The sequence below is a fragment of the Panicum virgatum genome, chromosome 9N (genome assembly GCF_016808335.1).
Source record: "Panicum virgatum strain AP13 chromosome 9N, P.virgatum_v5, whole genome shotgun sequence".
NCBI classification, from domain to species: Eukaryota; Viridiplantae; Streptophyta; class Magnoliopsida; order Poales; family Poaceae; genus Panicum; species Panicum virgatum.
This window is the reverse complement of record NC_053153.1, coordinates 22776586-22804135: the sequence shown is the minus strand read 5'-3', so window position 1 is coordinate 22804135 and position 27550 is coordinate 22776586. Positions and strand designations below refer to the sequence as shown.

Here is a 27550-nt window from a genome sequence, read left to right as displayed (position 1 = left end):
TCTCGGCCGCTAACTCCTACCGCACCTAACTTGTCCTTCATTAAATCACGAAAAAAATCGCAAGAACTTCCCTTATTTCACGAGCATTATGGAACCCACAAACATAACAAGTTCACATCAATAGTATCTATAGAAACAAATGACAAATAACTAGCACAATCATAAACATCAGATACAAATAAGCGGTCCACAGCTATCTCATTACAAATAAACATCAGAGATACAAACATCAGATATATCTAACCACCCCTAGGGCATCGGACCCTCTTAGCCCTCTGCTGGGCACGGACATGGCCCTCGGAGTAGGTGAGAACATCCGGAGACCTCACCTGTCGCTCAGGACGCGCAAGGGGCTGCGGTGTCTGCTGCTGAGAGATCCCAAGTGGTGCTCCTCCTAGCTGTGAATACCCCAAGACATCGGGGTCACCTTGCGCGGCAGGCTCTTCTGGAGTCAAGCTGTCGAAGTCGTCTAAGGTGAAGGTCTCGTTATCTGGTCGAAAGGAGGAAGAAGAAGGTCTGGCGCCCGCATCGGGATAGAATCCTACGCAAAAAATGTGGATGTTAGCGTACGCTCGTATATGTCGTCATGACATGTAGAAACCGAAATACGAAACATAAACTAACCTGTGTAGACCGGTATCTGTGGCCCCAGCACCATCCCTGGATACGGTCCGCCAACTGGTGCTGTCCCTCTAAACATTCCAGTATGGCCGAACGCAGTAGCTGGATCGTATCCTGTATGTGATATTAGTAAATATGTAGGAACACTTGATCTAATTTTAAAAAGATATGTACATTACCTGCACTTGGAAAGAACTGCGACGTCGGCCCGTGCACGGTCGACGGACACGGGAACGACGATGAGGCCTGGGACGACCCGTGGCTGTCATCGTACTGCACACGGCTTCTCAAGTTGTGCACTACCTGACGCAACTGATCACGCTGCCTCGACCATGCCTCTGTCTGCTCAAACTGGGTCATTGGGGATCCGGCACGTACCCTCGTCAGGTAAGTCGAGCAGTCCGTCTCCATCATGTTGCAAAGGCGAAACTGCATCCATTCAGTAAAGGTATAGTTACAAACACATGAATTATTTTATAAATATGAACATATATATGCAAATATGATCAAGAGACTCACCGCGCCAGCTAGTGCCTCCACGTGGTGCCGGGCATAGCCATCCTGAGGCCTCGCCTGGTGTGGCTGCGGGTGAGTATCAACAAAAACCAGACAAGCCCGAGTCCGGGGTAAGTACCAGGTGAGGTAAGCCCTAAAGGAGCTGTCTGTGTGTGGTCCTGTTGGATGGACCAAGTGCTCGTCTGCCTGTTCCCATTGGTCCACCCACGGCTGCATCTTGGTGAGCCAATCATCAGAGCACGGCAAGCCATTCATTGACAACCTACAAAGTGGACCACGAAGAATCGTTAGATTCGACACGAATGTATGAGTCAAGTTCATTCATAATTACCTGTGGTCCTGGCGACTGACAAGCTCCAACGCGGTGGGCACCGGAAACTCCTGGCGCTGCCCAAACTGTCTCCTGACTCTCCAGGGGCAATATGCCTCAACCGCGATATCATAAACCAGGACGGCGGTAGTAAGCCACAGGCTCGCATTCGCGGAGCAGTGCGAAGACAGGCCTGCTGGTGCACGGGTAGCCACAGCCTCTGGGCTGTAAGGCTCCCAGACAACGTCCTCGGGCGTCAGCATGTCGAGCTCCGAAACAAACTTAGGATATGCGCGTCTAACCTGCGCATGCGCCCAGGACCTCTGCATTCCGAATAAGTAAAATTAAAAGTGCGCTAATGCATCATGTAACAATGAATAACAAAATTAGATTTATTGCGAACATACCTGACGCCAGATCCAGATAGTTCTCATAGTGGGCCTCTCGTCCTCCTCGTCGCCGTACATGCCCCCGTGGTAAGGCTCGTGGCTGACCATGGGCCGACCAACGGCTAGCCTCTCGTACGACTGTAAACTGTAGGAACCAGGTACTGTAACAATTAAATTTAAATATGGAACATGTGAATTATAACAATTAAATTTAAATATGGAATGAATACGTACTGTAAACTGTAGGAACCAGGTCTTCGAAGGACCTGCTGCTCGCGGGTGCGGGTTGATCGGACCTGCTTCTTCCACGCGGTCAACCAGGGCAAAACGGGCCTCCAGCTCATCCTTCCACGAGGCCGCCACCACACGCGGACCTACAGCCTCCCCGACGATAGGGAGGCCGAGGAGGTAGGCCACGTCCTGCAGCGTAGGAGTCATCTCCCCGCATGGGAGGTGGAATGTGTGTGTCTCCGGCCTCCATCTGTCAACGAGCGCCGTCAGGAGGGATCGGTCGAGCTGAATAGGCCCAACCTCGACAAGACGGCTCAGAGTCAGTAGACCAGCCTCTCGTAACCTGCAAAAAAACAAAATTATCGAAACAAAGGAATACCGACGAATACATAAGTGATAAACAATAATATTTCATTACATACCGGTCACACCAATCGTGGTGTATAGAGATCGCCTCCCCGGGTGGACGAGGACGTAGCACCTCTAGGGCTCGGTGCTCAATAGCTGCAAAGTAAGACCTGTGGCTCGAGTCGATAACTAGGTCTAGCAAGGAGTCCATCTCCATACCTGCATTTTAAAATATATGAGAACACATAGGTAAATATATATTTCATACAAACTGGACACATATGTACAATAATAGTTCATTACATACCTGCAATATTTCATTACTACATATTACAAATAATGAAATACAATTTGTGGATCATGACACCGAATGCCTTCCACGAGCAATTCTCGCCGATGCTCGTCTGAACGTAGGAGGTGCTCCATATCTGGGATTTCCGGAAGGACCGACGTCAGCAGCATCGTGAAGTGCATTCTGAGGACACTTCTTGTAGTTGTGACCCAATGCTCCACATTGGCTGCAACGCTTTTGTGCCTTGCTTGCTTCTGACTCGTCCATACCATTCCGAATACGACGTGTCTGACGGCGGCCTTTGCCTTTCTTAGTGGCTGAATCAGGAATAAACATCTTATTCTCATTATCCTGAGTGAAAGGCCCCACAATTCCAATCCCGTATACCTCATGTCCCCAGGTGGATACAGCTGCTTCCTTACTGAAGTAAGGTGAAACAAATACTCCTAGCTGCAACCTAGACTCTGCACATGCCGTAATGAGATGGGAGCATGGCAAATGCAATAATTTAGGCTTCATGCAGGAGCAGAAGGCTTTGCCATCTACTGTAATCAAACTCTTCTGTACCACCCTATCTCTACAGATACCACGACCATTTCTATCCTTGCATAGAACCTCAAATCTATGCTCCATTGTACCTGTCGATATGACGCGGTGCAGTTTGGCCTTTTCAATCTTCTCTTGCATATATTGTGTCACTCTTTTGCAAAACTGAATTTGGGGGTTGCTGATGTTTATGCTTGCAGCCGTGTAACGCTCTCTGAAATACTTCATGCACACATACATGATGAACTCAACAATTCCCACAAGAGGAAAGGTACGACAAGAACGCATAACCATATTGAAACACTCTGCATGGTTCGTTGTCTGAATATCATACCGTATTCCGTTGGTATCATAAAGGAAAGACCATTTCTCCTTAGGTGCATCTCGAATTCAGTGTGAAAATGGCTTCTCAATTGAATCCCTAGCCTCTGCAGCCTGACTCGTGCCTGCTCCTGATGCCCTTACCTTCACTAGCTCTGCAGTCAACTGATCAAGCATCTGCCATAATGCATTGAATTTTCTCTGTTGATTTTGGGTGCACAACCTCTTAAACAGGTTCTTAAGATCTTTGTTCTTGAAGTGGTCATAGAAGTTTGCACCCATATGCCTAATGCACCACCTGTTTTGGACATCGGGCCACAATGGAGGCGTTGTCGCAGTTTCACATTGCAATTTCAGTATTGATTGCAGCAGACCTGCATGCCTATCACTAATAAGGCACACATCTGGACGTGCAGCAACAACATGAACCTTCACTCGTTCAAGGAACCAATACCAACTGTCTATGTTCTCATTCTCAACAAATGCAAATGCGAGCGGAACTATTTGGTTGTTGCAATCTACACCGATTGCGGTGAGTATCTGATCTTTATACCTTCCAGTCAGAAATGTGCCATCAATGCAGATCACCGGAAGACAAAACTGAAATGCTCTAACACAAGCACCTATGCAAAAGAAGGCTCGTTGCATAATTTTTTGTCCCCTAGTCACGGCTGGTACGAGGTATGTGTCATAAAAGCTTCCAGGATTTCTAGCAACAACCTGGGATAACATACGAGGTAGGTTATCATATGATGCCTCGTATGTGCCGAACCGCATCTGGAACACCCTTTATTTAGCCCGCCATGCCTTCAAATAACTGATGGTGTACTGGTAAGTCTGCTCAATGTGTCGAACAATCATTTTTGGCTCATAATTTAGATTGTCCATAATAAACCCATACATTTGCTTTGCAACAAAGTCGCATGATATATTGCGATGCGAGGGAAGAATTTCTGACAGCAAACAAGTGTGCTCTGTCACAATGGAACATTTTCAGTTTGACTTCCATTTTCCCTTGAATGCATGTACTCGCCATGGACATCCAGCATTCACACACTTCACCTCATATTCTTTACTGCCAGACTTTACGACTCTGAATTCTCGTTTCAATGATATAGCCCATAGTCTCACAACATCTTTTACCGCTTCAATGTTTGGATATGTTGCACCTTGCACTACCTCATTCCCTCTGTACTCCCACTCCTGATTTCGTACCTCTTCTGCGACATGACTGCTAAAACCATGCTCCTTCCACTCTTTTGGCAATGAGTACTGCTTGTCATCAGATGAGCCCTCATATTCTTCCATCTCTATTGCGGTTTGGTCTTCTGCCTCCATCTCGTCCACAATGCTATGTATCCTCTCTCCCTCATCAGCAAGGCCCTGTGGTCCCATGTTTTGGTTCTCTGTCTCTTCTGACTCATCTTGCTCAATATAATTGGTCTCTCTTCGAATACTCGGAGTTCCTTGATCTGCACAATATTGGATTTCATTTTGTGTCTTCTCCCGGATTTGAACAAGAATGGCCAGAGGCCACCCACGCTCTAGAGCTGCTTGCATGTACTTCTGCCAGTCATCAGTGCTGTGTATCATCATCAATTCCCATAATTCACTTTCTAACTCCCAATTAACAAGAGACTGGACAGTGATCACATGTGTCAACGGATCAACACGGAACCCACGCTGCAGCCACTTACATATGGAACCAAAACTCCTTTTCAGAGGTTTATCTATGGCGCTAGATGTGCACTTAAAGGCAGAAAGATCTACTCCATTTGGTCCATACATAACATTGTATTCACCATAAAATACTTGAAACTGCATCTTGCTCGACATATCTGTATATCACATAATACTTATCGAGTTATACTCTTTACTTCACTACCTTATTCAATAATCCGTAAAAACTAAGTATGAAATTCAACTACAACGTATAAGTATTCATAACTACGTGATGACACTCAAATTCTATACTGCATATGCCAAATTCTATTCTAAATCATAATTAATTTATAAACACGTATCTAATAGTACTGCAATTGTAATAATAAATGCGTAATACTAATTTTCTAAACTAATTTACTACTACGTAACTACAAACTAAAGTACCATTAAACTCCTACTTAAATGGTTCTACTATACCACTAATTAAATTAAATTACTCACCCCTACTTAAATTACTCCTAATTAAGTACGTGGTACTTAAATATAACAATATATAAATTAAATGTACTAACCTGCAGATTACAAGTGCTGAATCCGGAAGGGCTTCGCCGCTTTCCTTCTCCTCACTCCTCTTTTTTTCTGGATTTTTTGTGGAATTTTCGGGTTCAAATGAGGAGGGGAGGGGAGGGTTGGATCTTATATACGGTCGCCCGAGGGGGGGGGGGGCGACAGCCCCCCCTGTCGCCCGCGGAGGGGGCGACAGGCCCCTGCCGCGCCCGTGGGCGGGCCTGCCCACTGGTCGCCCGAGGGGGGGCCGTTGCAGGGGCGACAGGCCCCCCCTTTTTTTCAGGGAGCTCGTTGCAAATTTGAAGAAAAAAAATTACACTAAGGTCCTGTCGCCCTATGGAGGGCGACCGGGGGTATTTTTGAAATAATTCAAAACGAACATATATTTTTGAAATTTTTTATTTTTTTTAAATATAAAAAAGAAAAAAGTGCCGAAAGGGAACCAACCTAGGTCCGTAGTTCGGGTCTGCTGAGCCTGGCCCAAGATTATAGCCCAGGTCAACAGTTCTCGCGAGTCCCCCGGAACTGCATGCGAAGCTCTAAACAACCAACAACTATCACAAAAACCTAGCTCGCTCCAGGATTTCAAAATCTAAGACCTGTCAAACGCAGGTGAATAGGAACCAAGACAGACATTCATTACTACCAAATTAAAGAGAAATAAAAGTAGCTACTTCCAAATTCAACGGAAGACTAGATATATTTCGAAATCAAGGCTCAGAAAGGACATCATGCAAGCCACATGTCAACTTTACACGGGTCAAAAGTTGCACAAATTTTACTCATCTCCTGGGGAACCGTCGCCCGTCGGGTTAGCATTTCCTTGTCCCTGAGCCTGAATGTCATCCGATGGCCATACAACTTTTAGAACTAATAAAAATGCTAACTTGGCAGTGAAAAACATGAAACGTTGTGACAGGTTGAAGAAACTAAAGCAATCTTGCTGGCACAAAGCATTCAACAAGATAATTACTCAAACCCACTAGTCTTGCTGATCTTGCTGAGATTACAAACTTTCGCACAAGTCAGACCAAGGATAAATAGGAACATGAGTAGATAACGAGGCACCCACATAGATTCAGGCACAGAGCATCACCAAAAATCAATACCAGCCACTAACCACAGCCAGCCGAACAGAGTGATGCTTCAATCAGCTGCAACAACCCGCCAACCAAAGGAAACATGACGCTGATCCGATCCCAAGAACCAGGTCGACGCGGATCGCAGTCACAGCCGATTCTACGGATCAGCGGATGCGCTCCAACTAATAAGCCACCCAGGTCGCGTGTTGTGTGAATATTTCTCATGAAGAGTTCATGAGGATATTAGAAATTTCTAGCAACTCTCCCTCTCCTGTATCTTTACCTTTTTTTTTAAGTTTTTCTTCTAGTATATGCAGCATCATACACGTAATAAAATTAACAGCTCAAATATATTAGAAGGATAATTCTTGAAGAACTCTAAAATTACAAAGAGTGATGTACGTTGACTTAGGCGAAGATTCTTAATTTAGTAAATTGAACCGTGTGAGCTTTGAAAAAGCCTAAGCATATAGAATTCTACCTAGATATGTCAAAATCGATATTCCATATTTCTTAGGAAGAGGAACCTGAAAACTATATAGAAAAGCAGTTCAATCTAAAGCACACAAATTTTTCCTTGCAATATCTACGAGTTTCATTATTATTATTTCAACAAGACACTAATCTAAAAGGTTAGATAGTGTAACAATAGTTACTGGTTAACACCATATTATATAAATAAACTAACAAAAAACAAAAGGATTGCTCCCAAATGTAAATTACTCGTCATGGGTGCTAGCTGCTATAGGTCTGTCTTGTCTTCCAAAGAGTATTAAAAATAGCAGATTCCTTTGTAGAGTAATATGCATCTGTTCTGCCTCTTTAAGTTACCAAAAAGAACCTATTCTTGTAGCTTAACCTAATCACATGCCAAGGAAAAAGCAGAAATTTTCACCAGTTAATAAAATGTTTTAGCAAGCGTGTTGAGGGCTTACTCACAACTCCAGCTAGCTGATTACGATGGGAGAGAGGCTGTATTGACACGACCTGGTTCTAGAGCAAAAGACAATGTCGCGCTCTAGTCGAGCAGGCCCGGAGGGAGGTCACAACATGGCGGCTGAGGCAGAAAATCTTTACTAATAGTATGGCTAGATTCACTTTAATAATAGCATCAAACTATTACGCATTTGCTAAACATGTTTAAAGTTATTGATTCATGGTCAATGTAGTGTCTTAGTGTCAGTGTTTCTATCTAAAACTAACTATTTGAAGACGGGGTTGTAAAACCAGCTAATAAAGGTGGAAAAATTGGACTTCGACTGTAGTTTTAGTGAAAATAAACTATTTCATTTGTAAATCTCCTCTTAGCATTTCCTTAACAGGTCAAATAACACAACCAGATAGATAGTTCCTCCCGATATATGTTATCATGGCATTTCACACACAGAGATTGTCCTCAGAATATTACAACCAGAAGGAAATTTGCCATGGTTTTTGCTTGCCAGAACCTTAACGACTAACAGATACATAGGCAGAGAGAGGACGAGATAAGCATCACCCCATGGGAATAACCGTTTCTCATTCCTTGAGATGTATGAAAGCAGCCATTGCTCGCGCAACTTCTTTTACCATGCGCATCTTGGCCCGAGATGAAGCCCCATCCTCCCCCTCCAGTTCCCTCTTAGCAGCCTCATTAAGCCGCACAGAAAAATCAGCATCCCATGCAGGATCAAAATAAATGCAATCATCCTCTGATGTATCCAGAAAAACAGTCCTTCGGTCCCCATATCCAACTAGTTCGTTATTTGTAATGGAATGTTTTCCACGAGCCATTTCCTCAAAGTTGAAGTTTTGCCCAAGGTATGAATGTGACAACGGATGCACAATTTTGGTCCCACTTTGCTCGCAATGGAAGCAGCGACCTATTCTCAAGAAAAACAGAACAAAGAAAAGGTCATCAACTTGACATAGGCATCAAAACAATGCTAACATCATCAATACAGACCTACACGAACAGGTGTATCAGCTTTGCTGAGGAATCATGAAGAATCAGCCCACAATGCATGCATGCATAATAAACATTAACAGCACACAGATGCTCATAATACTGCAAGTAACAATAATTTTGAGGCATTTCTATTCATTAGAGGCTCATGGCCACAGGTTGCCCCTCAGATCAGGAGGCTTAGTGTCCAATGATAATATGCTGAAGGTGCATCAATTAATGTTAGTCGTACACACATTCGAATGTCTTCGCCATCAGTGCAGCAAAAGAACTGGCATACAAACCTCCTAAGAATCTTATGACGGAATGACAGAAGCTGCAACAAGATGGCAGAGCAATTCTGGCACTGACCAGGTTTAGAGGAAACATGAAGAATCAGCAAGATCGGTAAGGGAAGCTATGCTGATGACTTGTAACATTTTGTTAAACAACCATCAAGTGGTTCAAGCACAGTAGGTCGCGAGGCCATACATTATGCCCACTACAGTTGCAGATCATCATAATTACAGGTTTTATGTTCCTTAAAATTGGGAGTACCTCATTCCATTTTTTTCAATGTTTGACCCAAACCTACCAAATCAGGTGCCTAACCAACATCTGTGTATGCTTTGACAGCCCAATACGATAATTTAGCATGGGCTGAGGCAACCCCACAAAGGCATTCATCAACTATATCCAGCAATATGTTGTTCGCGCCTTCACGGAAAAAGGGAAGAGTACTTTAATGTGAGAAAGTGCAGCAGATGCATAGGTTAGATTGTTATCTATGGCCTTTGCTATGGTACACCCAAATAACTGTGGACCGTTGATCTAATACCATATTACCTCTTAGAAGGTAATAGTTTTAATATTTATTCTATATATTTTAAATTAGAAAATAGAGGATTAGATCTAACATGCATGCATGATTAGTTGAGATCTCATATTTCTATTTTTTTCACATGATGTGCCGGCCATTAAATTGAGACAAGAATTATTTTTTATCCTCCGTGCACGTGACATATATACCCAGCAGATTGTATGTAACTTTTTTTTGCCATCACGAGTTTTAACATAAATACATGATGTATATGCACAATTTAGATCTAACATGATTGATACATCGATGGAGCATGTGTACATGTGTGAGTGTAACTTCTTTGTTTTTCTTGGGGAATGACACGAACATGATTGGAGCCTTTGCATACTTGAGTTTGCATCATTTTTTGTGACATAAAGGAACCACCGTGAGTTTATAATGTTATTTTGTAATGATATGAGATGCATACCTTCAAGATCTAACTTGAGATGTGTATGACAAACTTGAAAAAAATATTTTTCCAAACAAGAGAGATCGACATGTAACAAATGTGTCTAGCTACCAACATGTAATTAAGAAACGTGCACACAATTGAATCCTAACAAAATAAGGGAGGATATCGAGATTTTCATGCATGCGTACATGCAAATTTGCAAGCCTCTGCTAGATCCACGGAAGCAGCATGCAGGTATAGTTAGGATAGCCGGCAGATTTTTCCTTAATTAATTAGTTATTTAGTTTTCCTCCTAATATTCAAGGGCTAAGATTTATTTGAACTCTTACCTCCTAAAAGGTAATTGGAGTACCGTAGCAAAGCCCGTTATCTATAGGAGCAGATGAAAGCAAATGCCTAGTTTATTAAGATTTCCCTAGTATCAATACTGTTTTATGGTATTATTCTACGACACTGTGAACACCCTCTAAAGGGTTTCCACACGCAGTGCATGATACAGTTCTTGACAGGTATGCCAAAGGCATAATCATACAAGTACTAAGAACAATCATGCAAGCTAATCTGGATATAGTATATAGAGAGCATACCGGCATCTTTTGATGACTCTGACACAGGCAAGCACAGAGTTTGAGAGTCCGTCGTGTCTTCAGAGTCATTTCTACACTGAATGAAAAGGAGTGTGGGAGCTACATCAGCAAGTTGTGACCCTTTCATCCTTGCCCAGATGTTGATATGGGAATATGGGTATCCGTCGTAGTTATCATAGTAACCATAACTGCCATTCCTGGGTATTTCAGTATTCACCCCACAGATTGCAAGAAGCTCATACTCCTCTCCCTGCAATTGGTTCAAGAAGTACTAAATCAACAAAAGTCATCTACCAGACAGGGTTCAAAGAATGAAAGAACAGCAGAGAAACAACAGAACATATAATGAACTTGCCTTATCTTGTGTATGTTTACTTAATGCAGCTTGAACACATCTGTAAATCGAATTTTGGTGCGCCTCAAAATCCTTCCTTTTGGCAGAGACAATCTGGGAGTCATGCTTTGTCAGTTTCTGAACCAGCCCCCCAGGCTTGTTACGTGGATACTGTAACAAATGTGTCGAGATGGTGCGAACATCATCAGGGGACAGGGTACGCTTAACCTCAAGCAATGACTTCAAATCTAACCCTTCTTGCATGGACCCTGATGCAAAGGTTGCTAGTGCTGTAGGGTTAGGGTGATTTGCAGCACGAGCAGCAGCCATGTAAGCACCATGTTGATTGGCAGATATTTGGTAGCCATCCTGGTTTGTCCTCGTGATGATACAATCAAGTGTCGCATTGTCCAAAAGAAGGTATCATGTAGCATCATATTTGGAGAGCGCAGGGAATAGCTTTGTTACAAAGGAGATGAGGCCATAGAGGGAGCGACACACAGTGCGGGCGAGGGTCTCATTGTAGATCATGTCCACCTTAAACTCTTTGTGTGGGGGGAATACGGTGTCATACTAGATGGTGTGGAGGATGATGTTGGTGACAGGATCAAACCGACCATAGCAGTGGCCAGCCTTCAGGAGGCCCCGGTGGTGCCGCAAGTGCAAGCAGGACACCGGGATGCAGGAAATTGCCTTGAGGTAGAACCCATGGATTCTATCTTGAAGCACCTTCATCAGAGCTAGTTCAAGGTCATACGGATACGGCGTCTTCTTTATGCTGGAGGGAAACCTTGGGATGGCATACCGCATGACCCCATCCGAGTCTGCTGTCTCATGCCTGCCTTCCGACGATAACTTGAAAAGTTGACTTATAGTGGCAATACTAATGCACTGGCAGCCTTGCATCGTCAGGAAGGGGGAGACCATGTCCAAACGGGAAGCCAGCGTGAGAGAGCTAGTCGCAAGTCTGGTGACCTTGGGATCATCTGATCCGGAGTCGTGGTGACGCATTGCAGCGAGGGCAGCACAAGTCAGAGCAATTTTGGTTGTAGGGTGGTGGATGGTGAAGGCTTCAGAGTCGCGATCCTCCTCGATGATGCGCACGGCTACGAGGAGATCAGCCCTGGCCAGGCGCAGATAGCGCAGGGCTTCCGAGGTGGGAAGGTAGAGGAAGTAGGTGGTGAGGAAGGTGACGAGGCCCTTGAGCGATCGCGCTGCAATTACGTTGGCATCGGCGCAGATCTCCTTCCCCCTACTGGCCTTCTTCCCCTTTCCCTTGCTGCTGGTGCCGATTTCTGATCTCCTCCTCTTCCCCTCCCGCTTTGCCTCTTTCTCCACCAACGATGATGAGCCTCCAAGGGCAGCGGTGTTGGCGATGATGTTGAAGACGGGGTCGAAGAAGCCGAAGCAGAAGCCAACCTCGTGGACGAGCGGATCCAGAGAGGAAGGGAGCCGATCAAACGCCTCCTTGTAGTACCCATGGATGTAACCCATCACCTCAGATCTGTTGGGGCCGTCTTTTTCCACGGAGTAATTGCCGCGGCGGAAAGCTTCAATCGTCCTCTGGACGCTGCGCAGTCCGTTGGCCATCGTCCCCTTCTCCTTCTCCGACGATCGGCTGGTTGCGGAAGCGGGGGGCCACTCCAGAGGAGGCGGCGGCGGAGCAGGATTTTTTTTTATACCGACGGCGAGAACATTCAAATCGGGGTATTTAAGTATTGGAAAAAAATTATTTTTAACTATTCAACTATCCGCCCGACTTTGATTTTAGCCGTGCAATTCTAAAATTGGATATCTTTGATTATCTATGTATCAAAATCGTTCACATTTGAGCATTCGGTGGTTTCGCTAATGGATGACACGTGCATGTCAACTTATTTTTTATTTCTCTTCTATTTCTCTCTTTCTTCCGCTCTCTCTCTCCTCTCTCCCGGTCCCTCCGCTCGGCGGCTATGGCAGCTTCGGCCGCGGCGCCGTTCTCGACGGAAGGCAGGGGACGGGGAAGCGGGGCTGGCCCGCGGCCAAGGCAGCCCGCGCGGGGTTGGCGCGCGCGGTGGCATGGTGCGACCCTTGCAGGGGCGGTCTGCGACAGTGGGGCAGGGGCGGCGGTCTGCCGGCGCCATGTTCAGGAGGTGGCGCGCGGGGAGGGGTGGGGAAGACCGCCGCCATGTTCAGGAGGTGGCGCGCGGGGAGGGGTGGGGAAAGAGGTTTGGGGGTTCGAGGAGGATGCGGCAAAGCTCACCGCATGCTTAGTTCGTGCGGAGGAAGGCCGGAAGATGGAGGTCGACGCGCGGGGTGGAGCTTCGAGCGGCCAACAATGATGGACGGCGGTGAGGGAGCCGATTCTGACCGAGGAAGAGGTCGGACGGGCCCGTGGATGCTTGGCGGAGGTGGTGGACGAGGTGGGGTGGCTCTTGGCAGGCGGAATTGAAGCCGGAGCGGCAGGGCCATCGACGTGTTCGCATTCGGCGCGCTAGTGTTGGAGGTGGTGGCCGGGCGCCGCCCCATCGAGCCGCGCGCCCTCGTCTGAGGAGACGGTGCTCGTCGAGTGGGCGTGGGAACGGTACACTGCTGGGGAAGTGGAGAAGGTGGTGGACCCCTGACTCGGCGGCGCGTACGATGCCCTGGAGGTGGCAGCGGTAGTGAAGGTGGGGCTTTGGTGTTCGCACTCGTCGCCGGTGATGCGGCCGATGATGCGGGAGGTGGCGAGGTACCTGGACGGCGGGGGGATGGGGAGGTTCTTGAGCCACCATCCCCGTTGTCGCTGCCGCTGGCGTGCTCCGGTGAGGTGGGGTTCGATGACTTCGTGCACTCGTACCCATCGTCATCGTTCGAGCGCGCCGCAGCAGCGGGTGGGACGCCGAGACCCAGACGTCGCCGCTCCACTGGATCTGCCTACATGTCGCAGGCATGGTCCGCAGCGGCGTGCAAGTGAGCTAGCGGCAGCGAGCAGGTCGGGGCCAAGCTGGTCCGAGAGCGCGCAGGCGTGGTCGCAGGGAAGAGAGAGAGAGGAGGGAGAGAAGAAACGGAGAGGGAAGAGAGGAAAATGAGCTGACATGTGGGCCCCACTACCACGTGTCATCCACGTCAACAAAACCACCTAGCAAAACCACCAGATGACCAAATATGAACAGTTTTGGTATTTGGATGATCAAGGATACCCGGGTTTGAAGTTGCATGGCCAAAATCAAACTCTGAACAATAGTTGTATGGCAAGAAATGGACTTTATCCTTAACTACTTGCTATTTTACTGAGCACACCCACTCAATTGCTATTCTTATTTTCGAGCATCTCCAAGAGAGGAGGGAAAGTAGCTCGGCATCGCTATCTATCTTGCTATATCAGAAAAAAATCAGCATCTAACAACGTCGCCATCTGGGTCTGCTCGACGTCCGACTCGTGATATCGCTCCCCTCCTTGGCATGTATGCTGAGCCGCCCCCGCTCGTTATCCCTTCCCGCGCGCTCCCTCCCTATCCATCGCACTCCCTCCCTCCCGCCATTGATGTGGCCGTCGCCATGGCTGCTTGGAGGCCGAGCTCTGCCTCCATATTCAATATTCCATCCATGAGCCAAATTAATCTAATTCCTCACGGGGATAGCAGCTCCATGACCACCTCCCTCGATCCCCTAACCCAGCCGGCCGAATCCGCCACCGAAGAGACGTGCTGTCACACCATGGTCGCCTAGAACAACTAACCTCGACCTCTCCGGTGAGCCCCCTCCGAATCTCCGAACCAGAGCCAACGAACTACTAAAATGGAATCCTCTCATTGCGTGGACCATGGTGCTCTAGCTAACTCTCCGTGTTCGCAGCTCGTTTGACGAGGAACGCAAAGTTGCCGCCACGGGTGCCGGTGGCCATGTCGGCGAATGTCGCCACCACATTCTTCCTCGTCTCCGAAGAGCTCCAGTCACCATCTACCCGCGCCAAGTGTGTCACTGTGTGTGCCTCGTATTTCTGAACACCGTGGTATGTTTCTTGGTTGCTGGTGATCCTCGTAGTGCAGAACATCGCCATTCTAGACCTTTTGACCATGGCACTTGGAGGCAGAGGAGGAAGAGGAGTTGCTGCTCGCGGTTGGATTTAGAGAAGCTGTTGGATTTCATCATATTTTTGCTAGCTATTTTGTTTTATATAATAGCTAAATCAGAATTTTAGCTATTCATTTTTAGAGAAGTGGTTGGAGATGCTCTTAGCGTGACTCTTGCCGATGACAGCGAACTGTTTTGGCTCTCCTCCTTGGGTTAGAATTTTGTAGCCCGTGGAGGCTAGCAAAGCTTGAATTTTCTTTTTCTTTTTGAATACTCTCATATGCAGTTGTAGTATTTGTTCATCTATGCACGCACACCCACCCACCCTACACACACAAACAAATCTACAACTGCACTCAGATCAACAAACTGCGTCCATCTTAAGATTAACAGATGACTTTGCAGATGACGGGCACGTCACAATCCCTTTTTGGCTCAACACGTGAGAGGCTGTAGAGTTTAATTTGGGGAAAACCCCGGTGACTAACACCAATGTCGAAACTAGGGTTCGAACACTGGTGGGTAGGCTCCACTCCAGTAGCGCTACCAACCGTGGTAGCACTGCAAAGCTAGAATTTTTATGCAGTTCCAAGTAGCAAATTTGGCCAGACAAGGCTAGAGTCATCATAGCCCCAAGATCCAAATTCACCCGAACTATTTGCTAATTTATCCGACATGGCACGACAATCATCGCGCAAACGTAGATGGGCCATGCGAAAAGATCTCCGTGCGACCGTGACGTGGGAGACAGACAGGGCCTCAGCCGCCTTCTCCCTACCGAACAAAACATGCTGAATCGAACGTCTCCCCACCCAAATCGAGCTCACTACCGTCCATTCCAGTTCAGCTCAGTAATATCTAAGTCGAGGTAAAAAAATGTTGAAATCAAGTTAGTTGCCCTCCGCGCGAGACATTGGCGCATGTTGGTCTCCGAGGTGCCCGTCGTGGTGATGCAGTCCCAGGATGCTGACATCGCGCAGCCCATGGGCGTGCTGCCCTTGGCGGCGGCCGCGCGGCGCGAGGCACAAGCTCCACGGCTAGGCGCAGGCACGTAGTGACAATGTGGTGTCCTCGAGCATCGGCCACGGCGGCGGCCACTGTTGCTGCGGTCGTACACGGCCGGCCCAACCACAACGGGTAAATCTATTTGTCGCGCGCGCTGCCAGAATACGACCTGTCGTAGAAGAGCAGACGCGCGCGGGTCATGCGTACAACCCACAGGATGTAGGTCCACTCTTGGCTGCATGTGTACGGCCCGCGGATATAAACACGATTTTTTTTTCATTGGCTGGTATCTGGTTCTTTCTTTCTTCCTCCTCACTGCTACGCTGGCTTGACTTCGTGATTTCAGAGGCTCATTAAGAAAGCGCGGCCCACGTTAGTGTTTAATAACATCCCAAAAGTGTTTAAAAGTTTAAACATTTTTCTCCAATGGAACAAGTTTAAAAGTTCCAGTGGAACATTTTTCTCCAGAACATTCTGAAATGTTTTTTGACAATTTATCAATAAACATTGTGACTTGTTCTAATTCAACATTTTGAAATGTTTCACAAAATACCTTGAGAACTTTTTGAATTCTGGAACATTCTACAAAGTTCCAACGAACATTCTGAAATGTTTTCAAATGTTTTATTGGATGTTCTGGAACAAACATTTTCAGAACATTTAAAATATTTTTTAAAATAGTTCAAATGTTTATTGAATGTTTAGAAACATTTCAAATAGTTCAAATGGAACATTCAAATATGTTCCCAAACTTTTTAAAATGTTCATGAATATTTTTTTCACAAGAAATGTTTGAAGATTAGTTCAACTTTTTTTCTTATAATCTATATCTATTTCTAAAGCGAGTAAGGTTTCCACATAAATTTTTAGATTGGTTCGTTTGGTTTGTTCCATTTGGTTTGGTCCATCTCGTATTATTGACAAGTGGGCCTTAATCCATCCTGTATGCAAGGCAGACCAACTCCCTCCATCCACACTCGATCATATAGATCCCTATAAATTAACGCACATGCACCAAAACATATCTGATACATGTACCAATTTTGTCCGTAGCAACGTACATGCTTAATCTGAGATGTTCCCAAACTAATCTAAATATTTTGGAACAATCTAAAATATTTTCGAACAAACCTGAATTGTTTTTAATCATTCCGAACATTATGAAGTGTTCTGAACTTTTCGAAATGTTTCCAAAACAAATCTGAAATATTTTTTAACCCTTCAGAACATTATGAAGTGTTTAACAACATTTATTGGGAACTTTTGATGTAAACATTATTTCAGCACACTGTTCTAAATATTTCAAAACACTGTAATAATGTTTCCGAACAAACTTGAATTGTTTTTAATCATTCAGAACATTATGAAGTGGTTACCAACATTTATTTGGGAATTTTTTTCGTGTGAACATTTTCTCATAACAATCTGAAATGCTTTGTTCGGAACAATCTGAAATATTTCAAACATTAAGAACTTTCCAAAGTGTTTAACAATAGTTGTTTGTAACTTTTCTTGTAAACAAATTTTTTAAAACACTTTGAATTGTTTCTAAACATGTCGGGTTCAAATTTTTGGAACATTTTGAAGTGTTTAACAACATTTAATTAGAACTTTTCGAAATGTTCTAATGTTCCCGTACAAATCTAAAATATTTCCAAACATATCTGAAATATTTTGGAACAATCTGAAATGTTTTCAAACATTCTAAAATTTTCCGAAGTGTTTAACAATATTTACTTGAAACTTTTCTTGTACTAGCATAGTCCCCGTGTGTTGCTATGGGTAATATAATAGACCTACGTAATACTATAAATATTGTATTCATTCACTTCATGTACAGGGTGTGTCGTGATTGTGCGAAATATTGATTGTCTGTGTTTCGTTTGGGATTCCGATTTATTTTTCCGGGTTCCAATTAGAAATTTTTGGTAAATATTTGGTGGGAACTTTTTGAAACATTGTAAAGTGTTTGGTAAATATTTGGTGGGAACTTTTTGCTAAACATTTTTTATGGAATACTCTGAAATGTTTTTCAAACAAACCTGAAATGATTTGAAATTTTGAAACATTCTGAAATGATTCAAAAATTCAGAACATTCTGAAATGTTTACTAACATTTTTTGGGAACTTTTTGACCAATAATTTTTCGGACCAATTGAACTTGTTCTCAAACATTTTTCAATTTTTTTAATATCCTAGAACATTCTAAAGTGTTTTCAAAAACTTTTTAGGACAAATGAAAAATTTTCAGAATACATTGATTTGTTTTCAAACAAATATGTAATTTTTGAAACATTCTAAAATGTTTGGTAAACATTTGGTGAGAACTTTTGCTAAACATTTTTACAGAACACTTTGAAATGTTTTCCAAACAAATCTGAAATGACTCAGAAACTCGAAACATTCTTAAATGTTTACTAACATTTTGAAATGTCTACTCAACGAAAGATCTGAAGTTGATTCTTTAGTAGAAGAACTTAATTCATGGACTAGCTAATGGACTAATTAATGGGCCATATGTTAACTAGACAGGACTAGTTAATGGTTGAAGAAAAAGAAGGCAATTACATCATCGGTTTGCTTGCTTGTGATACTCATAACTGGGTGACAGGCATGCGTGCAGTTAATGGGTGAAGAAAGAAACAAAGAAACCAAAGAAATAAAGAAAAGAAAGTAATAAAGAAACAAGACTAATTAGGGTTTTCCGCACGCGCCTCCCGCGCGGCACCGCGCGGCATGCGCGCCCGCCTAGTTCTGCGACGAAAACAAAATTAATCGCATAAAACGATAAATAGACACCCCCACCACAGCGTACCGCTAGGTCCGGACGAAGAAGGGGGGCAGTAGCAGCATCGGGGGTGCCGGAGGGCCACGTCCTCGTGTGCGTCAGCGAGTAGGGAAGGCCCATCAAGCGCATCGTCGTGTGCGCCGAGCCGAGCTGCTGGTTCGTGCTCATGATTAGCGCAGTGGGACACGCTCGCGACCTCTGTGATAAGCAGGCAACCCCTGATGGTTCGCTGCGACTGCGAGTAGCACACGGCGGCGTGCGGCTACGGCACGTTGCAATATGACCAGCACCGCGTTAGCGGCAAGAGCATCACCCGGTGGTCGAGGTTCAACCTAAATAGCAGTTTATAGGATTTAGCGGTAGCAATAAAAAATTACACTAAATTTCTGCTATAGCGCACTATAGCTCGCTATAGCCCGTTGGGCTATAACCTGATATTTAAAACTATGGCTCGAATTGACCCATCTTGAACGATGCCAGCAGTGGGAGGTTCCTGCAGACGAAACGCATGACGACAGAAGTCCCATTTTGGATAAGAAGACGATGGAGGTGGAAGGAGATGTGGGGGTCCCCCTAGTCATTGGGATAGGAGGTGATGGAGGTGGAAGGAGATGTGTGGGTCCCACTAGTCATTGGGATAGGAGATTGAGCACCGTGTACTGGGTTAAAGCAGGGCATCCAAGTCTTTTTTGCCGATCCATGCGGGCACGATGACTTATCATACCGCATCAGATAAATTATCAAATAGTTACTCTCTAGCTAAGAGGGGTGGCAAAAATATTGATGTCAATTGAGCATGTATTATCCTTAAGGATGACACATAGTTAAATAATCCATTCAAATCTTATCAAGGGATCTAGGGCTCCTTCTCATTCTTTTTAGGGGCATTTCTAACGATTACTCAAGTAATAATCCTTTTGCTTCATCATTCGATTCTTTTACACGCACTTCCGTTTGTTTCCTGTGATTGTTTTCGGCCCGTCAGTGAATACGACCATTAGCACATAGGCTTCTTTGTACTGTAATTCGTGTGGGCGTGTGGTTCGCACTATTCGTGTACACAACCGTTTAGCCCATGTGCACGCCGTGTACACGCTACACAATGGCTTGCCGTGTCCGTTTAATCAGTCATTTACCCCCTTTTAATCTTTGTTTAGTCCGTTTAAATGGTCATTTAGCCCGAATAAATACCTAAGCGGTAGGTGACCATTTAGTCCGTTTAAACATTTTGGATGAGGTTGAGTGTGTGGTTAATAGGTTAACTGATTTGTCCTTTTTACGGGCCTAGGATTTTTCTAGGTGCAAATTCAAAAGTTTTAGTATATATCTCTGAATGTGTTCTTGTGATAGGAATTGTTCTATATTGTTCCCTTTTATTTGAGCCTCTGGGTTCGCCTTAATCTCACGCCTTGGCGAGATTTCTCTCCTCATATAAGCAATCATCACCCGTACACTCTCATATGGGTCATTTCCCTTGTGTATGTGTGGCTACTTTGTTTTCTATCCATTCAGTGCTATATTTCCCAAAACTTTTTGAACCACATTCTTTTGAGTTTATGTGGCTACAAAACTTGCCTTAGGTGGAATAAACCGTTACAAAAAGAATCATGGAGGCATTGTTGTCATTGTAGGGATTAACGACCTTTTTCTCATTTGTTGTCCTTCCACTTTAGCCCAAAAAAAGCACTTGAATATCTTATATTGTTAATGCCGTGATAACACATGTTTAGTTAGAGCAAATAGAACCTCCCCCAGAATTCTTCTGTTCACAGGGAGGAACAAAACTCATTTTTGTAAATTTTATTTTTTTTTCATTTTGTGTGTATGAAATAGTGCAATGTGTTTTTCTTGTTATTATTTCTAAAATTCTTTCCGAAGTTGCTTCTGTTCTATGGTGTGTCATTTCTTTTTTTTAATGAATAAGAGTGTGCCATTTCTTTGGGTCGAATCGAGTTAATGGATTAATTGGTTATGTTTTGTAAGTACAAGGTATGTTTTAATATTGTCAAATTCAGATTTTGTATGTTTTTCCATATTTGTGTCATGTCCATATCATGCCTTATTGTAATCTTCTGAAAAGAAAAAAACTTATGATTTGCAGATGATGGGTCTGTCAAGCTGTTTCTTTATGGATGGCGTCCTTTTTGGCGATTGATTTTGCACCCAGATTCGGTGCTCAAATTCGGCTGATTTTTATCTTCTCCTCACTCAAATGTTGTATCTTTAATGATACGTGGCTTCATTATATTGGCTCCAAAAATTGACACACGGCATAATGTTTTGTATGACTCATTCTCATTCACCTGTTCTATGCTGCCTTAGTCGTTTTTGCAGCAGCAGAATTCATTCATTTATCCTGAAGGGTGTCATTTAGCTGCTAGCATTTTTTTTGTGATGAAGGCACATTTTTTTTATTTCCCTCTATCTGTGTTTGATTCGGGAATTTATGATTTCTATCTAGGATTCGGGTGATTTATGATTCCTTCTCACTCAGTTTTTGGTTAGCTGTCCAGTACCCACGTGGCGACATATCATTGATCTAAAAATTGAGTGATGGAGAAACAATTTTTACTCAATTGTTACAGAGTCATTTCTCTTTTTAATAGAAAAATAGGAGCAGCTTGGATTTACCTTTTCTTTTGAGAGGCGTTGTTATTCTGGATCAGGCCTGAGGCCCAGAACACACACATAAGAAAAGGCATAGGAACCGAGTTGGGGCATGTTGGCCATGAACTTCGACACTTCGTAATCGACGGCTTCTAATATCTTTTGCGCATATAATATAGGCACACAATAATTCAAGTATGTTTTGCTGACCATCTCCACAGCTCCCCTGCCATTCTGACAGTCGCCAAGATCCCCCGCCAAGCATGCTTAGAGAAAAATTGCTTGTGGCTCATTCGCTGGCTCGATTCGTAGCCAGCTTGGCTCGGCTCAGTTCAATTCCTAATGAGCCGAGTAGGACTTTGTACTTTTCCAGCATATCATCTTTGTCAAGATGTGGTTCACGGTCTTCAATTACTTGGCCATTAAGTATGGCGTTTACAAGTCAAGAGATCTCATAAACCCAAGCATACAGCACAAGGAGCACTCTGAAAAGGAATTAGTAGAAAGGGGAAATCACAATAAAGAACATGGACGAGTGAGCAATGTATCTCTTCACCACACGTAGAGATTAATTGGTAGGATCACAAGGATTCAGCGCTCTGGGTGGTTGACTTTGTTGCATTTGGAGCATCTCCACGTCAACGCCTTCACATTATTCATTTCGCACTCCCCATCCCTCGCATGACATTGCGCCTGGTAGGATAATCTGCTAGCTTCGGCCTTTTCACTCTTCTCATCATCTCCATAGCCACTAACATAATATGCTTCTCTTCCTCCTCCTCATGCCTCTTCATACTTCTAGTCACCCTTTGGTCCATGTCTGTCTCTCTAGGAAAGATCGCCGAAGCATGGGAGGAGGACTGGAGAGGCCAAGGTAGAGCAGCAAACCCCGCCCGTAGAAAAAAAAACTATGTATAATGTTCTAAAATTGATAAGCATGGTATAAAGGCTATATTATCATTAGTATCTATGAAAATTTTGAGCTTTAATTGAGTGCTTTAAACTTGAAGTCAAATTAGAACCTTAGCTAACAATACATTTGTGAATGAACTTAAATTTTCAACATAAGACTTAGCCTAGGAGTCAAGTGGTTAGAATACCAATTTCCAGGATATGAGTTTAGATAAATTTTCTATACTTTTGAGCCAAATCCAAACAAAATAGGTCGCACAAGGTTTATAACATAGTAAACGAATTTTTGGAGATCCTAGTATGATTAGTTTTATTTAGCAATATAAGTAGATGCAGCTCACATGGAGTTGGTGTTGATTCTCAGTTTAGTTACACTATCTAGAAACCACATACAAAACTAAACATACATCTAAATATCTAGACACTTCAAATAAAATATCTAACTCTGTAAAATCCAAAATAAAACCTTTTGGCAAATCTCTAAACGCTTCAAATATTTATAAGCTTGGGAAAACCGGTTTCGTAGCTTTGAAAGATCATTGTTTCCGGAAAATACCATGGAAATATCGCCATTACGTAAAATATGATTTCGGTCCGAAGAATACCATTCCATTATTTTTGCAAAGAAAAAGTTATTTTCTCTATTGGACAAAGTGAAATATCTTTTTTACCCTCATCTTCTTCCACTGCTCTTTCTTTTCCTCCCACAGAATGCATCCATCCGCTCACCCCTGCCCGCCACGCGCTGCCGGCCTGCAGACCCCACACCGCTGGCCTGCACGTTGGAGCCGCCGGCCTCTGCGATGATGCTCGACAGGGCGGGGAGTCTCCGCACCATCAGGCCGATGGCCTTCATAGCGCAAACCAGCCAAACGATTTAATTTGATTTCAACTATTGCTGCTGCTGCTACGATCGTGTCGTCTCCTTCGCTCCTAGCCCGTTAAACACATCACCAAACCAACCCTCTTCTAACTTCTACCATCCCAAAAAAAAAATCAACTCTTCAAACCAAAGCTTTGACAAAACACACCAGAATAGAAGACACTACCGGAAACGGCTTATAAGCCGATTGCTCGGTGCTTTGCCGAGTGCCAAACCACAAGCACTTGGCAACAACCTCTTTGCCGAGTGTCGAGCACCAGGCACTCGGCAAAGCTTCGGCACATGGTACATTTCTTTTTTGCCGAGTGTCGGCACTCGGTAAAAGTCCAGCACTCAGCATACCATCCCTTTGCCGAGTGACGCAGGGCAGGCACTCGGCAAAATTGGCGCACGTGGCCGCCACGCGCGCCGGCCGTCAAACCGGCTGACGGCCGTTATTGTTTGCCGAGTGCCGGCCGTCAGGCACTCGGCAAACCCGCTTTTTCACCAAGTGTTTTTTGTAGGCACTCGGCAATGTTTGTTTTTGCCGAGTGCATTTCGCTGGCACTTGGTAAATATTTAACTTTTTTTTCCATTGTAGACCTCAAAATATTTTCTAACCAATACATACAACATGTGGTATTCCATGTTCAAATTTAGCATATTTTTTAATTCATTTTACATATTTTACGAAATAATTGAATTTTCATCAATTTTTTGAATCAAGTCAAATTCGAACTGCAAGTGATTCAAATATATGAACAAAATGAGTAGAAAATTGATATTCATACTATTCAACCCACATTGAGAACTTATTTATGAAATCAAAAGAAATTTCAAACATGTTGAGGAAACACGACCTCGATCGCGTGCACGAGCGGATTTTAAATTCTATAAAAAGCAAACGAAGTCCGAAAATCATGAAATTTGACAAGATGTCATGATATCGTATGTGGAGGCTTTGGTAAAAAGTTGAGAACATTCCACATAAGTTGTCACGTACATTGCTCACAACCTGGAAACATCTATGAAGAAGTTTCAGAATTGTTGAGAATTGTGTGGTATGATTTGGAGTGAAAGTGACAGTTGATTTGTGGTTTGCCTCTGATAATTTTGTATAGCCAATAGACATCAATGATCGTATCATGTCAAAATTTGGTAATTTTTTGAATCAATTTGATAATTATTATTTTTTTGCACTTGTATAAATGAAACTTGAGCTAAAACTACATAAAATAATGGTTAATTTGGTAATTTTTTGAATATGCGTTGTCAAGTAAATTTGACAAGGTATTTCCAAAGTATGTTACAACAAATTTTGAAAATATGCTGAAAAAAGAGAGGGAGCAAAAAAATGATTTAAGAAAAGGTGCTTTGCCGAGTGCTCCCTAGCCTGGCACTCGGCAAAGGATGGGTTTGCCAAGTGTCCTCTGAGCCGGCACTTGGCAACTAATTTTTGCATTTTTAAGGAAACTGGCTTTGCCGAGTGCCGGATCGCGGGCACTCGGCAAAACCGATCCGACACTCAGCAAAACCTTGCCCTAGACTTATGCGAATCGGCCCTCTTCCTCACCCACACTCCACACACGCACACACATCACACACGCACACACCCCGCCGCCGCCGCTCGTCCGCCCGGCCGCCACTGCCTGTCCGCCTGGCACCTCCACGCCGCCGGCCGCCCGCCACCTCCACCCTGCGCCTGCTGCCCGGCGCAGCGCGTCGTGCCCGCGCCTTGGCGCGCCGTGCGCGCGCGGTGCCGGCTCGCCCCGCTCTTCATCATGCCCGCGCCTCGGCGCGCCGTGCGCGCGTGCCTCCACAGCTCTGCCACCGCCGGCCCGCCTGTCTCCAAGCTGCCCCGCCACCCCTCGCCTGCACGCGCCGCCAAGTGCAGCAGGTGAGCAATCACTAAAGATCGTTAGCAGCTATAGCAAGGCTCTGAGTGATTTGGGCAGAAATTTTATGGGGCCATTAGTGATGTGGGGCAACTATATCAAGCCTCTGATCTACTAATCAGTAAATCTAGCTTTCAGGTATGTAGTTTAGTAGGAAAATCTTGTACAAGCTAAGATAAATCCGTATGTTTGTAAGAGTATGTTTGTGTGTTCCAAATATTAATCGATATGCTGCTTCAAGCTTTTTCAAGTATTAAGACTACTCTTGCGGATGTATTTGATACTTATGGCTTCAGTATGCATTTTGTTTTCATTATAAATTCGACATGGCAAGAGGAGTTAGTGGGATACTTTACCGAACCCAAGGATTGATGATGGGGAAACTAAATTTAATTTTGATGGAGTTATGAACCCTTAAGTTCCTCATTCTTTGCCTAGCCATTTAATCAACTTGATATTTAGTACTAAAAAACAGTAAGCATCTATTTTTACTATTGACTGTTATAATTTTGATGGAGTTAGTGGCTTATTAGTAAGCATCTATTTTACTATTGACTGTTATTTAGTGCTAAAAACAGTAAGCATCTATTTAATTTTTACTATTGACTGTTACTATTGACTTCAAATAATTTCTCTTATGAACTATATAAGCTTGTATCATGCTTATGAAATTGACCCGTTCCATGCTTATCAAATGCGAAATATTTGTTATGCTCTTTTACAGTTGCGTCGCCGGCCCTAGCCATCGCCTCTCCGCCGGGACCTGTCTCACCTGCAACCTGTTCGACGAAAAGCCGGAGCCGCCCAGAACCACGAGTCCACACCAAGCCGGCCACGCCTACACCATCGACCCATGGTAAGCACCTCCCGTAGGCCACCTCCGAGATCATGTTTGTAGATCACGTAAACCAGTTAGGCGTCTCCCGTTCGGAAGAGACACAATTCGATATATGCAGATCTTTGCATATCTAGATGTTGTATCTGTTTCCAATTGATCATGTTTTTTGGATAGCCCGAGGATGTGTAGATGGGGTCAGTTTCTATGATCCGCTCCGATCCGAGGTAGAGTTTGGACACCATCTCCCCGTTGTTCTCCGGATACACAATCTCCCTTCGAGGACGTGTATCTGCAGAACAGCGGGGAGGTGCTGCCGAAATTCTGTATCGGATAGGAGTGGATCATGGAAACTGACCGCATCTATGCATGCTCGGGTGAGATTAGGACCTATCTTCACCTACTAAACTCTAGGCACAACGTCTACGTGCATTTAGTTTTGATAGTACTCGCTGATATCTTGGAAGATGGATGACCGTGAGTGGATGTACACAGGCCGGCAAGTCGAGCTAGCATGACCGATGAATGGATTCAGAAGACCGGCGATTTCTTGGAAGGGGCATGGGCGCATGCTGAAGGGTCGAGTTTCATGTGGTGTCCCTGCAACAGTTGTGGAAACTAGAAACGAAAGACAAAGAAGGTCATGGGCCAACATCTTTGCAAGCATGGATTTACGCCAGACTATACCCGGTGAATCTTTCATGGTGAAGCCCATCGTATGAGGGACGAGGTCGTGAGGCAACACATCGATGAATGTGATGCAACTGGTGGGGTTGGAGACATGTTAGACGACTATCATGAGGCACATTTCGGTGAAGGACCGCAGGAGGAGGAGTCAGAGGCAACCACAAAAGCATTTTACGAGATGTTGGAGGCGGCACAGAAACCCCTTTGTGGCCAAACAAAGGTTTCTTAGCTGGACGGCATTGGACGCCTAATGGCCTTGAAGTCCCAGTTGGGCATGAGTCGAGACGTCTTTGATAGTATGTTGACCGTTTTTTGGCAGCATGCTTCCGGAAGATCACATTCTGCCCAAGACAATGTATCAGGCGACGAAAATCCTTAGTCCACTTAAGATGCCATATGAGCAGATATATTTTTTGTCCGAATGGGTGCATCTTATTTAGGAAAGAGCACGAGGATGAAACTTACTGTCCAAAATGTAAAGCCTCCAGGTTCCTGGAGGTGGATTCTAGTGATGGTCAGCCTAAGAGGCAGCTCACGATTTCTGTGAAAATCGTACGTTACCTTCGGTTCATTCAGATGATCCAAAGACTGTATATGACCGAGGAATCCGCGAAACAGATGACATGACACAAAAAAAGGTGTTCGATACAACCCTGAGAAGATGATGCATCCCTCCGACGGTGAATCATGGACCCATTTTGATGGGATTTATTGTGAGAAAGCTGGCAGGCACTCGGCAAACATGTTGAATTTGCCGAGTGGTAGCTGGCAATCACTTATGGAAGTTTGTTTATTTGCCGAGTGCCTTTCTGTCTGGCACTTGGCAAAACAGCCGTCAACGGCTTTTTCCCCGGTCTCATAGTTTTATTTTGCCGAGAGCTTTTTTGCTCTCGATAAAATCTCTGCCGAGTGCCCGA

At 44.4% G+C, this 27550-nt stretch overlaps 2 protein-coding genes and 1 long non-coding RNA gene across 3 annotated transcripts; 1 reads left to right on the top strand and 2 right to left on the bottom strand.

The window, feature by feature from the left end:
* Positions 1–8231: 8231 nt before the first annotated feature.
* LOC120688864 lies at positions 8232–11337 on the bottom strand. Its single transcript, XM_039971223.1, has 3 exons — positions 11029–11337; positions 10674–10923; positions 8232–8750 (listed from the first exon to the last, which is right to left on the bottom strand). Exons 1-3 carry the CDS (start codon positions 11335–11337, stop codon positions 8407–8409), a joined length of 903 nt encoding a protein of 300 aa, XP_039827157.1. The 3' UTR covers positions 8232–8406.
* LOC120690636 lies at positions 11034–12663 on the bottom strand. The gene has a single exon (XM_039973360.1). It carries the CDS (start codon positions 12595–12597, stop codon positions 11581–11583), a length of 1017 nt encoding a protein of 338 aa, XP_039829294.1. The 5' UTR covers positions 12598–12663; the 3' UTR covers positions 11034–11580.
* A 1789-nt stretch (positions 12664–14452) lies between these two features.
* Positions 14453–15300, top strand: LOC120690635. The gene is made up of 2 exons (XR_005681851.1): positions 14453–14720; positions 14824–15300. It is a non-coding gene; the product is annotated as an uncharacterized LOC120690635 (long non-coding RNA).
* The last annotated feature ends 12250 nt before the right edge of the window (positions 15301–27550 follow it).

Coding starts and splice junctions, on each gene's coding strand:
- LOC120688864 (XM_039971223.1), bottom strand. CDS start 11,337: ATGGCTGCTGCTCGTGCTGCAAATCACCCTAACCCTACAGCACTAGCA. Junction 10,924..11,028: donor GTAAACATACACAAGATAAG/GCAAGTTCATTA, acceptor AACCAATTGCAG/GGAGAGGAGTATGAGCTTCT. Junction 8,751..10,673: donor AGAGTCATCAAAAGATGCCG/GTATGCTCTCTA, acceptor TCTTGAGAATAG/GTCGCTGCTTCCATTGCGAG.
- LOC120690636 (XM_039973360.1), bottom strand. CDS start 12,597: ATGGCCAACGGACTGCGCAGCGTCCAGAGGACGATTGAAGCTTTCCGC.